The sequence below is a fragment of the Schistocerca cancellata genome, chromosome 7 (assembly GCF_023864275.1).
Source record: "Schistocerca cancellata isolate TAMUIC-IGC-003103 chromosome 7, iqSchCanc2.1, whole genome shotgun sequence".
NCBI classification, from domain to species: Eukaryota; Metazoa; Arthropoda; class Insecta; order Orthoptera; family Acrididae; genus Schistocerca; species Schistocerca cancellata.
In genome coordinates this window covers 186,382,543-186,396,687 of record NC_064632.1, presented here as the reverse complement: position 1 = coordinate 186,396,687, position 14,145 = coordinate 186,382,543, and the positions used below count along the sequence as shown (strand labels likewise).

The window sequence follows — 14,145 nt, the reverse complement described above, 5'->3', positions numbered from 1 at the left end:
ATCTGCTATGGCATATCCCACCCTCTCTGAAACCTGTACGTAATTCTATCGAATTGTCTGTCCACACCCCACACCCCCTCCAAAAAAAAAAAGAAACACGAGCACACCGTACATACTCTGCTGCCCCAATACTCGCCTACAGCATGCAGTTCACGCCTCACCCATTAAAAGGCGTTCTATATTCTTCACAAGATAGTGGAGTTTGGGAATCTATAATCAAGGTCATCAAAGAATCGTTCAAGCCTCTGGCTTAAGCTCTCTTCCCGGCTCCATAGCAGATGATTGCGATAGATTATGGGAACGATGCTGTGTGCGAGGTTAGCAGTCTTCACTAGTTCATCCAGCCTCTTGTAGGAGCTGAAGATGGATTCTGAATCCAGCTGGCAGTTGGCATTTATACCACGAGTTGTAGACTGCTGTACCAAGTGTGCTCATTAGCCACAGGTAGAGCATCCTCTGCTTCTCCGATGAGACACCTGCCCCGCTTCCCTCTCCCCCTTCCAGTAGATGACATTCCATGTGGACTTCCTTTCTGCTATTCCCCTGAGTGGCTACAACATTTGCCTAGCTTTGGAGCTCTCAACTGACTAGCAAACCCACCCTCCGCACTTGTCTGAACCTTTCTGGGAGATTGCCCCGTCGCAAAAGACGAAGCACCTCGTGCGGGCAAGATACTTTCAGCTATGGGCAACAGGTCTACCTCAAATTTTTGAAGTGAACGCTTTCTTGAAAACAAGTAGAAATTGAATGCGCGCGTAGTAGTACCTCAAACCTGTTTTTAAGTTAACGTCTTATTGAAAACTTAGAAGCAGAAATTATCCCAATGTATATGAAAATTCTATTGGGCTCCGAAAGCGATGGTGAGGGGATGCATGAACAACTTCTCAGTTGTTTTAGAAAACTAAGCGACACAAAACGTGTCCACTGCCCAGATGGTTCTTTGTCACTGATAATCTCTGACGTGTTGCTGTTTTATTGGTGGGACGTGTTATGAAAACATAGTTATGTGACGTGAAATATCGGTAGATTTGTAAACTGAGTTGCCAGCTGTCGAGACGAGCTGTGAAATTATGAGTTTGTCAAAATGACTTCCTGGCATTTATTAATATGTCTTTTGTATCTCCTCGTCTCGGACTATGGATGTGCTGAAAGTGGAGGCTTTGATGATTCCATTTTTTACAGGATAAATTGGCCGGGAAACGACGAAACTGATCTCTTGGTAAGTAGTACATCCCACATCATGACATACATGCTTATATTTTCTTTTCTTTTTATTCGTCGAGTATATTTTCAGTTGAAACACGTTTATTTAAAAGTGTAGCACACAACGTGATTTGTTGTTTCAACAGAAAAAAATTGTGAGGGAGCATTTATTTACGTTTCTTATCATTGCTCGTCAGTAGACAACGAAATTAGAAATCCACATGTAATTTTGATATTCTAATAACGCTCAGAAACTGTCTCTTCTTGTTACAATTAACATTCGACAGGGTCACATTAAAGAAATATCTGCACTCAACGGTTCGTCCTTAAGAATTGATTTTCTAGGTATAGAACGAACATTAGAGGATTGCCTTAGCGCTTAGCTCTTTTTTATGTTTTTGCGTTGCGGTAATATACGAAAACGACAGAGCAGGGCCGACAGAAGCGTCCTGAAAACAACGTCATGGCACCTGAAGAGAGCCAGTTTTTATTGTAATGGAAACCAGTCGCAAGTGATTAATAAATCATATCAATCCACTTAATCTTTTTCCGTAAGGGAGATCCCATGCTGACTCACGTTACATTTTGAAATCAACGTTTTATATTGACTTGTTATTAATCTGTGAACCCATAGGCCTACTTTCTTTTGTAAATCATCATTACAAATTGTGTTATTCAGGCAAATATCTTGGAGTGTTATTTAAGCGGGAAAGAGCATTAAAATTAAAGGACAAGAATGTAATGTGGCTTATGCTAAAAATTTGGGACATCCTATTCCTAATGTGCATTTTAGGTCAAAAGTGTCCTCAAACTATTAGGAGTAGGCCTATGGATCTGGTTTTCATCACGGAAAATGCATATTAGGTTGGCATTCAAATGACAGAGTTACAGGTTTCAAAAAATAATTATACCATGTGAAATATTGTAATGTATTGAAAAAGGCGCGTGACTCGTGTTACTTCTTGTTGAAAAAACTTTTTTCCTACAGGCAGAGAAATAAAAATATGGCAGTATGAGCCAAATAACATAAACTTAACATTAACATTTCACTTTTCGAACACTATGAAAAATTGTAAGAGCATGACATCTGGGAAAATGAACTGTAAATTCAAGTAAAGATCAGAGAACTGAAAATATTGTTTTGCATTGACAACATCAAATGCATTAATTTTCTTTATAATTTCATCACATTTTACAGGCCATTTCCAATTGTGGCCAGCACACTGATTAAGTAAGAATTTCCAAAAACTGCACATACTTCTCCAGCATTGAGTTTACTGTCATATTCTACTTTGTACCAATCTCCAATTTTCACACATTCTGTAGCTTCTTCAGTATGATGATGTGCAGCAGCAGATTTCTTTGGAGACAGCAGATATGTTTGTACTACTACTTTCTTGTAGTGAAAGCAGTGAATGCTTTTTATGTTTGGTACTGATGGTGCTGAAGAAAATATTTGAGCCAGATTAAGGTTTACATTGATTCCTTGAATTTCATCAATAGACACATGAAAAACCTGTATAGTTGTGTTACTTGCAGCTACCTGAGCGAAAGTTGATGCATCACCTACTATGAATTTCAGTTATATGCAGCATTCCCCACTAGCCATTCTGCAACTGCACCAATTCCATCTGTGGCTCCTTTATGATGGAATGTAGGAAATTGAGGTTCAGTACCAGTAATACATTTGTTTTTAAATTGTGAGGCAGATCCATCACACCAGATTGAAACTGTCTTCACATTTTTAGGTATAGTTGACAGTACCTAGCTAATGTAAGCAATTGCAGCACTCGAGCCATGGCTTTATCCAGAGCACGATGTGACTTATACGTGACAAACTTGCTTTACTATGTTGCTGATCTTGCATCTTATGTTGCCTGTGTTTGCTAACTCTCTCCCTATTTTTAGCTCTTCTTTCTTCAAATAACAGTCCTTGCTTCTGTTGACTCTACTGTAGAAACTTTTATTTCTGTTTCTGCTAGCTTCTTCGAGCTTCTTCCACATGCTTCTTCTTAAATTCTTCATATTTTCCTTCACTCATTAACTTTTCCCTCCTCCTACTCTGTCTTTCTGCTGCTGCTAATAGTACAACTGTGACTCAGATTACGTGACTCATGCTACAAATTTAATTTTCTGTTTATAGTATATTGGTTGAATTTGGGAAATTTTTCATAGTGATACTAGTTACACATTCACACTAAGAAGTAAATTACTGAACAATATAAAATTAGTTGTAATATCTGTCTTGGTATAAAAACTTAATTACATGAAAGTGACTCATGTCACTGAAAGTTCATGCTGTTGTATTATATTGTTTATCCCAACCTATTATTTACCTACTTCAGTTTTATTCTCTTTATGAAATACCTTATGATATGTAACAGTAATATAAATAATGGTATGCTAATTCGTATCTGCCACTTAGTTGAAATGAAGGTCCAAAATCTCCAATAATTCACTCACTCATCACATGAAAGACATACGGCATTATGAAAATGGCTAAAAGGTATGGAGGGAAAGCAATAATGGGCCACAAACCATTGTTGCCGTACAGTAAAAAGTCCAGCCTTTTCAAAAAGTATATGAAAAGTACCAAATTTTAAACTTTTAAATATCGTAAGTGTGTCCTGTTTTAAATGTAATAAACCGTAACATCAAAATATAGAGCATTTCCTGGTGATACATTGTTATCAGATAGAAGTAGTTGGGTTTTCCATTCCAGACTAACGACATTTCGTCTGGTGCATCAGCCAGTCGTAGTGTAATTTTCAGATGCTTTCCAGCATATGTAAAAGTGACATTAATACTCATTCCCATCTCTTATTCAAAAACACAACACAGACAGTTTCACTATGGAGACACACAGAAGGAGGAGGGGGAGAGGATTATATAATCAGTATGTAACAGCCAATGTCTTTCGTTCCCGTCATATTACTATGTTTACTCAGTTCTGAGATACGGGTGTCTTTTCTTGGGTTCAAAAGCATAAAACATGGACACAGTTGTCAAACTGCAGAAAAGGGGAGTAAGAATAATAGTTACCTATATCGACATCTACACTCTGCAAACCACCATGAGCTGCATGGCAGATAGTTTGGCCCATTGTACCAGTTATTAGGGTTTCTTCCCTTTCCATTCATGTGTGGATTGCAGGAAGAATGACTGTTTGAATGCCTCTGTGCATGCAGTAATTATTCTAATCTTATCCTCATGATCCATATGTGAGAGACATTAAGGTAATTGTAGTATATCCCTAGAGTCATTACTTAAAGTCATTTCTTGAAACTTTGTTAATAGACTTTCTCAGGATAGTTTACATCTGTCTTCAAGTCTGCCAGTTCAGTTCCTTCAGTATCTGTGTGACACTCTTATACAGATTACGCAAACCTGTGACCCTTTGTCCTGCCTTTCTCTGTGTACATTCAATACCCCCTGTTATTACTATTTGACATGGGTCCCACACACTTGAGCAATATTCTAGAGCCGGTTGCACACTTGATTTATAAGCAACCTCCTTTATAGACTGATTGCACTTCCCTGGTGTTCTACCAATAAATCAAAGTCTACCACCAGCTTTACCTACAACCGAGTAACCGATATTATAGTCATACGATACTATGTTTTTTTTTTTTGTTTGTTTTTTTAAATACATTTGTGAACATTTAAAGCAAGGTGCCAATCTTTACACCACTTTTAAATCTTATCAAAATCTGTCTGAATATCTATGCAGTTCTTTCAGACAGTATTCCATTATATATAAGTGCATCGTCTCCAAAAAGTTTGATGTTACTATTAATGTTATCTACAAGGTCATTAACATACAACATGACAGCAAGGGTCCAGACATGCTTCCCTGGGACACACCTGAAGTTACTGCTACATCTGACGATGACTCTCCATCCAAGATAACGTGCTGTGTCCTCTCTGCCAAAGAGTCCTCATCTAGTCACAAATTTCACATGGTAGCCCATATGATCATACGTTTGACAATAAGCATAGGAGTGGTACTGCATCAAATGCTTTCCGGAAGTCAAGAAATACTACATAAACCTAATTGCCTGAATCCAAAGGTTCCAGTATGTACTGGTTGGCATTGAGAAGGTTATTCTGTTCAAGATACCTCAATTGTGTTTGAGCTGAGAATATGCTCTAAGATTCTACAATAAATCGATGTTGGGGATATGGGAGGGTATTTTTGTGGATCACTTCCAAGAACTGGGCATGGATTTTTGGGTGAGGGATTCCATCAGGCCTTGGGGCTTTGTTCAGTTTTAACGATTTCAGCAGTTTCTCAACATCACTGACACTAGTGCTTATTTCATTCATATTTTCAGAGGTTGTTGTTGTTGTGGTCTTCAGTCCTGAGACTGGTTTGATGCAGCTCTCCATGCTACTCTATCCTGTGAAAGTTTCTTCATCTCCCAGTATCTACTGCAACCTACATCCTTCTGAATTTGCTTAGTGTATTCATCTCTTGGTCTCCCTCTACGATTTTTACCCTCCACACTGCCCTCCAATGCTAAATTTGTGATCCCTTGATGCCTCAAACATGTCCTACCAACCGATCCCTTCTTCTAGTCAAGTTGTGCCACAAACTTCTCTTCTCCCCAATCCTATTCAATACCTCCTCATTAGTTACGTGATCTACCCACCTTATCTTCAGCATTCTTCTGTAGCACCACATTTCGAAAGCTTCTATTCTCTTCTTGTCCAAACTAGTTATCGTCCATGTTTCACTTCCATACATGGCTACACTCCATACAAATACTTTCAGAAACGACTTCCTGACACTTAAATCTATACTCGATGTTAACAAATTTCTCTTCTTCAGAAACGCTTTCCTTGCCATTGCCAGTCTACATTTTATATCCTCTCTACTTCGACCATCATCGGTTATTTTACTCCCTAAATAGCAAAACTCCTTTACTACTTTAAATGTCTCATTTCCTAATCTAATTCCCTCAGCATCACCCGACTTAATTTGACTACATTCCATTATCCTCGTTTTGCTTTTGTTGATGTTCATCTTATATCCTCCTTTCAAGACACTGTCCATTCCGTCCAACTGCTCTTCCAAGTCCTTTGCTGTCTCTGACAGAATTACAATGTCATCGGCGAACCTCAAAGTTTTTATTTCTTCTCCATGAATTTTAATACCTACTCCGAATTTTTCTTTTGTTTCCTTTACTGCTTGCTCAATATACAGATTGAATAACATCGGGGAGAGGCTACAACCCTGTCTTAATCCCTTCCCAACCACTGCTTCCCTTTCATGCCCCTCGACTCTTATAACTGCCATCTGGTTTCTGTACAAACTGTAAATAGCCTTTCGCTCGCTGTATTTTACCCCTGTCACCTTCAGAATTTGAAAGATAGTATTCCAGTTAACATTGTCAAAAGCTTTCTCTAAGTCTACAAATGCTAGAAACGTAGGTTTGCCTTTTCTTAATCTTTCTTCTAAGATAAGTCGTAAGGTCAGTATTGCCTCACGTGTTCCAACATTTCTACGGAATCCAAACTGATCGTCCCCGAGGTCGGCTTCTACCAGTTTTTCCATTCGTCTGTAAAGAATTCGCGTTAGTATTTTGCAGCTGTGACTTATTAAACTGATAATTCGGTAATTTTCACATCTGTCAACACCTGCTTTCTTTGGGATTGGAATTAGTATATTCTTCTTGAAGTCTGAGGGTATTTCGCCTGTCTCATACATCGTGCTCACCAGATGGTAGAGTTTTGTCATGACTGGCTCTCCCGAGGCCATCAGTAGTTCAAATGGAATGTTGTTTACTCCCGGGGCCTTGTTTCGACTCAGGTCTTTCAGTGCTCTGTCAAACTCTTCACGCAGTATCTTGTCTCCCATTTCGTCTTCATCTACATCCTCTTCCATTTCCATAATATTGTCCTCAAGTACATCGCCCTTGTATAAACCCTCTATATACTCCTTCCACCTTTCTGCCTTCCCTTCTTTGCTTAGAACTGGGTTGCCATCTGAGCTCTTGATATTCATACAAGTGGTTCTCTTCTCCCCAAAGGTCTCTTTAATTTTCCTGTAGGCAGTATCTACCTTACCCCTAGTGAGACAAGCCTCTACATCCTTACATTTGTCCTCTAGCCATCCCTGCTTAGCCATTTTGCACTTCCTGTCGATATCATTTTTGAGACGTTTGTATTCCTTTTTGCCTGCTTCATTTACTGCATTTTTGTATTTTCTCCTTTCATCAATTAAATTCAATATTTCTTCTGTTACCCAAGGATTTCTATTAGCCCTCGTCTTTTTACCTACTTGATCCTCTGCTGCCTTCACTACTTCATCCCTCAAAGCTACCCATTCTTCTTCTACTGTATTTCTTTCCCCCATTCCTGTCAATTGTTCCCTTATGCTCTCCCTGAAACTCTGTACAACCTCTGGTTCTTTCAGTTTATCCAGGTCCCATCTCCTTAAATTCCCACCTTTTTGCAGTTTCTTCAGTTTCAATCTGCAGTTCATAACCAATAGATTGTGGTCAGAATCCAGAGGTACAAGGATTAAATTGGTGCAAATCTCTTGGGTTTTCCTTTGCAAAGGAACATTTGAAAATGGAGTTAGGCATTTCAGCTTTTGCTTTGCTACCTCCAATTTCAATTCCTGTCTCATTCGCTAGGTACTGGACACTAACTTAGGTGCCGTTAACAGCCTTCACATGTGACCAAAATTTCTGTGGGTTCTGTGAAACATCATTTGGCAACATTCTGCTATGGTAGTCATTGAAGGCATCACACATTGCTCTCCTGACAGCTAGACATGTTTCATTCAGCAACTTGTTTTATACCTTTTATGCAGTACAGATGCCACATTTCCCAGTCACCGCTGTGAGATTGTTATCATTCGCATACCTAAGTCTAGTAAGGACAAACACCTTCCTTCCAGCTTGCACCCATTTTCCGTCTTCAGTAGCATCTGCAAGGTTATGGAATGTGTGATTAATGTTCGGCTGGTGTAGGGGCTTGTGTCTCGGAATCTCCTCGCTAATGCCCAATGTAGATTCCATAAGCACCGCTCAGCAGTTCATCATCTTGTCACCTTGTTTGTTGTTGTGGTCTTCAGTCCTGAGACTGGTTTGATGCAGCTCTCCATGCTACTCTATCCTGTGCAAGCTTCTTCATCTCCCAGTATCTACTGCAACCTACATCCTTCTGAATCTGCTTAGTGTAGTCATCTCTTGGTCTCCCTCTACGATTTTTACCCTCCACACTGCCCTCCAATGCTAAATTTGTGATCCCTTGATGCCTCAAAACATGTCCTACCAACCGATCCCTTCTTCTAGTCAAGTTGTGCCACAAACTTCTCTTCTCCCCAATCCTATTCAATACCTCCTCATTAGTTACGTGATCTACCCACCTTATCTTCAGCATTCTTCTGTAGCACCACATTTCGAAAGATTCTATTCTCTTCTTGTCCAAACTAGTTATCGTCCATGTTTCACTTCCATACATGGCTACACTCCATACAAATACTTTCAGAAACGACTTCCTGACACTTAAATATATACTCGATGTTAACAAATTCCTCTTCTTAAGAAACGCTTTCCTTGCCATTGCCAGTCTACATTTTATATCCTCTCTACTTCGACCATCATCGGTTATTTTACTCCCTAAATAGCAAAACTCCTTTACTACTTTAAGTGTCTCATTTCCTAATCTAATTCCCTCAGCATCACCCGACTTAATTTGACTACATTCCATTATCCTCGTTTTGCTTTTGTTGATGTTCATCTTATATCCTCCTTTCAAGACACTGTCCATTCCGTTCAACTGCTCTTCCAAGTCCTTTGCTGTCTCTGACAGAATTACAATGTCATCGGCGAACCTCAAAGTTTTTATTTCTTCTCCATGGATTTTAATACCTACTCCGAATTTTTCTTTTGTTTCCTTTACTGCTTGCTCAATATACAGATTGAATAACATCGGGGAGAGGCTACAACCCTGTCTTAATCCCTTCCCAACCACTGCTTCCCTTTCATGCCCCTCGACTCTTATAACTGCCATCTGGTTTCTGTACAAACTGTAAATAGCCTTTCGCTCGCTGTATTTTACCCCTGCCACCTTCAGAATTTGAAAGAGAGTATTCCAGTTAACATTGTCAAAAGCTTTCTCTAAGTCTACAAATGCTAGAAACGTAGGTTTGCCTTTTCTTAATCTTTCTTCTAAGATAAGTCGTAAGGTCAGTATTGCCTCACGTGTTCCAACATTTCTACGGAATCCAAACTGATCTTCCCCGAGGTCGGCTTCTACCAGTTTTTCCATTCGTCTGTAAAGAATTCGCGTTAGTATTTTGCAGCTGTGACTTATTAAACTGATAATTCGGTAATTTTCACATCTGTCAACACCTGCTTTCTTTGGGATTGGAATTAGTATATTCTTCTTGAAGTCTGAGGGTATTTCGCCTGTCTCATACATCGTGCTCACCAGATGGTAGAGTTTTGTCATGACTGGCTCTCCCGAGGCCATCAGTAGTTCAAATGGAATGTTGTTTACTCCCGGGGCCTTGTTTCGACTCAGGTCTTTCAGTGCTCTGTCAAACTCTTCACGCAGTATCTTGTCTCCCATTTCGTCTTCATCTACATCCTCTTCCATTTCCATAATATTGTCCTCAAGTACATCGCCCTTGTATAAACCCTCTATATACTCCTTCCACCTTTCTGCCTTCCCTTCTTTGCTTAGAACTGGGTTGCCATCTGAGCTCTTGATATTCATACAAGTGGTTCTCTTCTCCCCAAAGGTCTCTTTAATTTTCCTGTAGGCAGTATCTACCTTACCCCTAGTGAGACAAGCCTCTACATCCTTACATTTGTCCTCTAGCCATCCCTGCTTAGCCATTTTGCACTTCCTGTCGATATCATTTTTGAGACGTTTGTATTCCTTTTTGCCTGCTTCATTTACTGCATTTTTGTATTTTCTCCTTTCATCAATTAAATTCAATATTTCTTCTGTTACCCAAGGATTTCTATTAGCCCTCGTCTTTTTACCTACTTGATCCTCTGCTGCCTTCACTACTTCATCCCTCAAAGCTACCCATTCTTCTTCTACTGTATTTCTTTCCCCCATTCCTGTCAATTGTTCCCTTATGCTCTCCCTGAAACTCTGTACAACCTCTGGTTCTTTCAGTTTATCCAGGTCCCATCTCCTTAAATTCCCACCTTTTTGCAGTTTCTTCAGTTTCAATCTGCAGTTCATAACCAATAGATTGTGGTCAGAATCCAGAGGTACAAGGATTAAATTGGTGCAAATCTCTTGGGTTTTCCTTTGCAAAGGAACATTTGAAAATGGAGTTAGGCATTTCAGCTTTTGCTTTGCTACCTCCAATTTCAATTCCTGTCTCATTCGCTAGGTACTGGACACTAACTTAGGTGCCGTTAACAGCCTTCACATGTGACCAAAATTTCTGTGGGTTCTGTGAAACATCATTTGGCAACATTCTGCTATGGTAGTCATTGAAGGCATCACACATTGCTCTCCTGACAGCTAGACATGTTTCATTCAGCAACTTGTTTTATACCTTTTATGCAGTACAGATGCCACATTTCCCAGTCACCGCTGTGAGATTGTTATCATTCGCATACCTAAGTCTAGTAAGGACAAACACCTTCCTTCCAGCTTGCACCCATTTTCCGTCTTCAGTAGCATCTGCAAGGTTATGGAATGTGTGATTAATGTTCGGCTGGTGTAGGGGCTTGTGTCTCGGAATCTCCTCGCTAATGCCCAATGTAGATTCCATAAGCACCGCTCAGCAGTTCATCATCTTGTCACCTTGTTTGTTGTTGTGGTCTTCAGTCCTGAGACTGGTTTGATGCAGCTCTCCATGCTACTCTATCCTGTGCAAGCTTCTTCATCTCCCAGTATCTACTGCAACCTACATCCTTCTGAATCTGCTTAGTGTAGTCATCTCTTGGTCTCCCTCTACGATTTTTACCCTCCACACTGCCCTCCAATGCTAAATTTGTGATCCCTTGATGCCTCAAAACATGTCCTACCAACCGATCCCTTCTTCTAGTCAAGTTGTGCCACAAACTTCTCTTCTCCCCAATCCTATTCAATACCTCCTCATTAGTTACGTGATCTACCCACCTTATCTTCAGCATTCTTCTGTAGCACCACATTTCGAAAGATTCTATTCTCTTCTTGTCCAAACTAGTTATCGTCCATGTTTCACTTCCATACATGGCTACACTCCATACAAATACTTTCAGAAACGACTTCCTGACACTTAAATATATACTCGATGTTAACAAATTCCTCTTCTTAAGAAACGCTTTCCTTGCCATTGCCAGTCTACATTTTATATCCTCTCTACTTCGACCATCATCGGTTATTTTACTCCCTAAATAGCAAAACTCCTTTACTACTTTAAGTGTCTCATTTCCTAATCTAATTCCCTCAGCATCACCCGACTTAATTTGACTACATTCCATTATCCTCGTTTTGCTTTTGTTGATGTTCATCTTATATCCTCCTTTCAAGACACTGTCCATTCCGTTCAACTGCTCTTCCAAGTCCTTTGCTGTCTCTGACAGAATTACAATGTCATCGGCGAACCTCAAAGTTTTTATTTCTTCTCCATGGATTTTAATACCTACTCCGAATTTTTCTTTTGTTTCCTTTACTGCTTGCTCAATATACAGATTGAATAACATCGGGGAGAGGCTACAACCCTGTCTTAATCCCTTCCCAACCACTGCTTCCCTTTCATGCCCCTCGACTCTTATAACTGCCATCTGGTTTCTGTACAAACTGTAAATAGCCTTTCGCTCGCTGTATTTTACCCCTGCCACCTTCAGAATTTGAAAGAGAGTATTCCAGTTAACATTGTCAAAAGCTTTCTCTAAGTCTACAAATGCTAGAAACGTAGGTTTGCCTTTTCTTAATCTTTCTTCTAAGATAAGTCGTAAGGTCAGTATTGCCTCACGTGTTCCAACATTTCTACGGAATCCAAACTGATCTTCCCCGAGGTCGGCTTCTACCAGTTTTTCCATTCGTCTGTAAAGAATTCGCGTTAGTATTTTGCAGCTGTGACTTATTAAACTGATAATTCGGTAATTTTCACATCTGTCAACACCTGCTTTCTTTGGGATTGGAATTAGTATATTCTTCTTGAAGTCTGAGGGTATTTCGCCTGTCTCATACATCGTGCTCACCAGATGGTAGAGTTTTGTCATGACTGGCTCTCCCGAGGCCATCAGTAGTTCAAATGGAATGTTGTCTACTCCCGGGGCCTTGTTTCGACTCAGGTCTTTCAGTGCTCTGTCAAACTCTTCACGCAGTATCTTGTCTCCCATTTCGTCTTCATCTACATCCTCTTCCATTTCCATAATATTGTCCTCAAGTACATCGCCCTTGTGTAAACCCTCTATATACTCCTTCCACCTTTCTGCCTTCCCTTCTTTGCTTAGAACTGGGTTGCCATCTGAGTTCTTGATATTCATACAAGTGGTTCTCTTCTCTCCAAAGGTCTCTTTAATTTTCCTGTAGGCAGTATCTATCTTACCTCTAGCGAGACAAGCCTCTACATCCTTACATTTGTCCTCTAGCCATCCCTGCTTAGCCATTTTGCACTTCCTGTCGATATCATTTTTGAGACGTTTGTATTCCTTTTTGCCTGCTTCATTTACTGCAGTTTTATATTTTCTCCTTTCATCAATTAAATTCAATATTTCTTCTGTTACCCAAGGATTTCTATTAGCCCTCGTCTTTTTACCTACTTGATCCTCTGCTGCCTTCACTACTTCATCCCTCAGAGCTACCCATTCTTCTTCTACTGTATTTCTTTCCCCCATTCCTGTCAATTGTTCCCTTATGCTCTCCCTGAAACTCTCTACAACCTCTGGTTTTTTCAGTTTATCCAGGTCCCATCTCCTTAAATTCCCACCTTTTTGCAGTTTCTTCAGTTTCAATCTGCAGATCATAACCAATAGATTGTGGTCAGAATCCACATCTGCCCCAGGAAATGTCTTACAATTTAAAACCTGGTTCCTAAATCTCTGTCTTACCATTATACAATCTATCTGATACCTTTTAGTTTCTCCAGGATTCTTCCAGGTATACAACCTTCTTTTATGATTCTTGAACCAAGTGTTGGCTATGATTAAGTTATGCTCTGTGCAAAATTCTACAAGGCGGCTTCCTCTTTCATTCCTTCCCCCCAATCCATATTCACCTACTATGTTTCCTTCTCTCCCTTTTCCTACTGACGAATTCCAGTCACCCATGACTATTAAATTTTCGTCTCCCTTCACTACCTGAATAATTTCTTTTATCTCGTCATACATTTCATCTATTTCTTCATCATCTGCAGAGGTAGTTGGCATATAAACTTGTACTACTGTAGTAGGCATGGGCTTTGTGTCTATCTTGGCCACAATAATGCGTTCACTATGCTGTTTGTAGTAGCTAACCTGCACTCCTATTTTTTTATTCATTATTAAACCTACTCCTGCATTACCCCTATTTGATTTTGTGTTTATAACCCTGTAGTCACCTGACCAGAAGTCTTGTTCCTCCTGCCACCGAACTTCACTAATTCCCACTATATCTAACTTTAACCTATCCATTTCCCTTTTTAAATTTTCTAACCTACCTGCCCGATTAAGGGATCTGACATTCCACGCTCCGATCCGTAGAACGCCAGTTTTCTTTCTCCTGATAATGACGTCCTCCTGAGTAGTCCCCGCCCGGAGATCCGAATGGGGGACTATTTTACCTCCGGAATATTTTACGCAAGAGGACGCCATCATCATTTAATCATACAGTAGAGCTGCATGTCCTCGGGAAAAATTACGGCTGTAGTTTCCCCTTGCTTTCAGCCGTTCGCAGTACCAGCACAGCAAGGCCGTTTTGGTTAATGTTACAAGGCCAGATCAGTCAATCATCCAGACTGTTGCCCCTGCAACTACTGAAAAGGCTGCTGCC

General features: G+C 40.0%; 1 protein-coding gene across 2 annotated transcripts in view; it reads left to right on the top strand.

Annotated features, from left to right (window-relative positions):
• Positions 1-947: 947 nt before the first annotated feature.
• LOC126092295 (endoplasmic reticulum lectin 1) overlaps positions 948-14,145 on the top strand; it is a 117,089-nt gene continuing 103,891 nt past the window's right edge. For both annotated transcript variants that reach the window (XM_049907815.1, XM_049907814.1), the window contains exon 1: positions 948-1,219. In XM_049907815.1, the coding sequence (XP_049763772.1) occupies positions 1,085-1,219 (135 nt within the window). In that variant the 5' untranslated portion in view covers positions 948-1,084. The remainder of the gene's footprint in view (positions 1,220-14,145) is intronic.